The following is a 3,594-nucleotide window of genomic DNA, read 5'->3' as shown; positions in this document are numbered from 1 at the left end:
TTGCTTGTGTTGCAATTTGTTCAACCTTGACCCCTATTTTGGCTTAAAATGACTGGACTAATATGCTTATGCTATACCTGTGTTTATAGCCTCCTATATTTATTGCAGGTGAGACATGGAAAAGCAGTTTTAGAAAAATGAGTTTTGCCATGTTAACCTATGGAGAGTGACGGCCTGTGGGTCATGAAGGGCAGGGATGTGCGGTGGCCTTACCCACGTAAAACAGAGTGAAATAACATTTTGTATAGAAACATTATATCATTGGATACATGTATTATTCTAGCTATATAGCCTAAACGGTATAGTGCATGGTATTTCCATAACCGCGAGATACAGCACTTCACGATGACGGCAATGAGTAAGCCTAGTTAACAGACAAGACGCAATCTATCTGAATATCTGCAATCTAACAATCTATCTGAAATAACACCTATTTGAAGCCCATTATTCAAGTAACATATGTGTTAGTGTAGGCTACATAGCTTAAACTGTGTAGGCTAGGTTGTATTGCGAGTTTAATGTCAGCATGTCGACTAAAGTCGACACGTCAAGATTAAAGTATATGCTATTTCAACTTTATTCTCGAAATGTAGAGTTTAATGTCGACATGGCGACTTTAAAGTAGTCTAGTGTACTCTGCACAATGACAATAAAGTCGAATCTAATCTAATCTAAACATTTTCTAATGAGAGCTATTGCGAGCTAAATATTACACTTTTCTCTTTAAGATTTTGCTTAACAGTTTTGCTGCTCTGTGGTTTATATTGGCAAATTAATCAAACATAGCCTATAATTGAATTTACACGTGGGAGAATGACTGGTGCATTCATTGTTTTTCAAAAAGAAGCGGGCAGAAGGCATGATTTTTAATAACGCACACCTGCAGCTTCCTGCTCACTCGCTAGTCTGTTCCTTTGTGTTTTCCAAATGCAAAGTCTTGCTCGTCTTTGAAGGATTTGACTCGGCAGGGCGTTCTATCAAGCAAGAATCCTCGACTTTCGGCATTCACGTCAGCATAGACTGTAAAAAATAAAAGCCTCTGTGCAGCAAGCTTTGAAGGTGCCTCTCAATCGTGCCCTCCCGCAAGCACGTCACCACAGAGTAGCCTAGCCTGATAGTCAACGACAAACATCTTGTGCATTCTCTCAAAGAAAGTATTGGCTGTATTGTGAAAATGTACATAACGCAGGTAAGTTATCTACGTCAGACTTGCTTTGTTGGGTAAATATCAAAATGCAACAGAAACTGTAATGAACTGATAGTGATGGAAAACTGTTGTGGAATCCAGGTGAGGCCTTCTCACTATTCTGACCGAACGCAGCTGAACTCACAACCCAATGGAACTTCTGAAACTGTAGGCCTACGACGGTCAGCTCGAAACATACTGACCCCCAAATGTCTGTGTCATGACCACAGTGTAAACCCAAGGCGTGGTAGGCCTACCAAAAGAATTGTACCGGTAAGTAGAGTGTGTGGGTAAATAATGGCTAAATGGTATCCGAAATGTATGCTAATTTCATGTGCAAGCTAATAAAACTAAAACACATTTGCAGAGAAATGCGTTTGAAGAGGAGGATTCGACTGAATCTCATTCTGATAGTGGCCCTGAAGAACCGCCGTCATGCTATCCGGCAAAAGATTCTTTGGACGCCGCTATTTATGGATTTCCGGCTCCCATTGACTTACATTGAGCACATGTAAACAAAACGTCAATTATGTGCTCAAACTAACGCCGCTGACTTATGAAAACCACCATTCCACTTTGATACGAAACTACATAATTGTACAACATTTATACAACAAAAATCACAGAATTTGGATCAAGTAATGTGGAGAAATCTTATGCAAAGTGTCAACCCCTAACAATGTGCCCATTGCCCAAATTTATGGTCGACTAATGTCGAATGTCAGAGTAATGACATTGAAAAAGGTACCTTAATGATACACTTTAATTTATAAAGGTACGAAGTATAAAAAGAAAAACACAATTTATCAGATGGATTACCCAAATAATTTGTAACAAAGTACATTTATTCGAGGGCACATCTATTCCCAGAACTATAATGGGTGTTAAATATTCCACAACCACTAGATGGCAGCATGACACAGCACATAAAGTACACCTACGTGTCGCTGCGACCTGAAGGATGGCGTGGTTGAATATCCACTTCTCCTGCACTTCGGGTCTAATAGCGGGTGAATTGTATGACCACCAGATGACGCCATTTCACTGCACCTCGGGCCTAATAGCTGCTGTGTAATAAGCCTCGAGGAGCCGACGGTTACACTTGTTTTATGGGCGTTGTTAGCCACGCTGCGCAAGCCGGGTAGGCTACAGAAGAAGCCAATAGGCTACAGTCGCGTGTGTTTGTGGTGATTTATTCCATGTATTAACAAAATAATAATGTAACATTAAAAAAATAGCCTACATAGATTAAAAAAAAAAAAAACTAAATAATTACACCAAAAAAGTAAAGAAGCTTTATCATTGATATATAAGCTTACTGAAAATCAAATATAGGCCTAGCCTACAATTGTGTTGCACAGACAATATGTCCTACAGATAATCACAACAGTAAGAACATAGGCTACCTAAGTCATGACGACACGAGGGCTTAAGTCTCATGTTGGCCTATGACTACGTAGCCTAGGCTACCAAGCACGTCTGTGTCTGCGACAGTGAAATAGCTCCAATATTAATTGTGTCGCCAATAAATATATGCTAACATGAATCTCATCAGTCACCTATAGATAAGGGTTAGGCTATAACATATGTAGGCTATAATGTAAAAATAGGGTCATATCATATAATGTTGACTTATTAAGATGGGGGAGAGAGCTGGACATATTACACTGAACTAACTGTTCATTGTTGAAAATCAATCAAAAGTTTGTAGTTGATCCGGATGTCATTGGTCGCAAGGACTGTTAATGGGTGTATCCACAATTGGGACCTTGTTACAAGTTGGTCTTTCAGCTGCTAATGCAATCAGTGGCCGTCAGAAAACATGTTAGACAACTGAGGAATGAGATGCCACACATAAAATGTACAGTCAAACAGAACCCACAAACATCAATGGGAATCAACCAAACACTGCAGGGAACCATGTTATTGTCAATCAGCACTCTGCCACGCTAAATCAGACCCTGCTTATGTTTGTGCAGAGCAGAACAGATATTTGTAGATATGGTGCAGGACCTGTTAAGAGAGATTGGCAGCTCAGTCTCCCTCATATTAGTCCCTACGGTGAACAATGTAATAGCATAGTGCTGCTGCTTCTGATGTGCAAGACAAGACAGGGTATATATTCATAATGTGACAGGCAGAAGAACAAAACAATACATCTTCAAATGTTCATTGCTTATTACATGTGTTATAAAAACAAAATCCTTGTCTGCTTTCTGTGTTTTTGCATGCACCTGTCTACAGGGGTGTAAAGACATATTTGTTCACCATGCACTTAGGCTGTTCTGAGTCATTGTTTGTATGTTATAGTATTTGTTGATTTCCATTTATTGCCCATTGATATTGCATTCACATTATTGTTTATTATTGCTATTCTCCTTATTAATTTAGTGTCACCAACATTTAAA

The 3,594-nt window shown here is 39.3% G+C and overlaps 1 protein-coding gene across 3 annotated transcripts in view; it reads left to right on the top strand.

Annotated features, from left to right (window-relative positions):
- The first annotated feature begins 1,071 nt into the window (after window positions 1-1,071).
- Window positions 1,072-3,594, top strand: part of LOC121699790 (WD repeat-containing protein 76-like) — a 16,690-nt gene continuing 14,167 nt past the window's right edge. The window contains exons 1-3 of one of the 3 annotated variants that reach the window (XM_042082214.1): window positions 1,072-1,189; window positions 1,289-1,459; window positions 1,554-1,603. In XM_042082214.1, coding sequence (XP_041938148.1) covers window positions 1,175-1,189; window positions 1,289-1,459; window positions 1,554-1,603 — 236 coding nt within the window. In that variant the 5' untranslated portion in view covers window positions 1,072-1,174. The remainder of the gene's footprint in view (window positions 1,190-1,288; window positions 1,460-1,553; window positions 1,604-3,594) is intronic. The other 2 variants (XM_042082212.1, XM_042082213.1) reach the window with 2 other exon arrangements.

The sequence above is a fragment of the Alosa sapidissima genome, chromosome 24, assembly GCF_018492685.1.
Source record: "Alosa sapidissima isolate fAloSap1 chromosome 24, fAloSap1.pri, whole genome shotgun sequence".
Taxonomy (NCBI): Eukaryota; Metazoa; Chordata; class Actinopteri; order Clupeiformes; family Clupeidae; genus Alosa; species Alosa sapidissima.
Note: the sequence above shows the minus strand (reverse complement) of the source record. Positions and strands in the feature narration are given on the sequence as shown.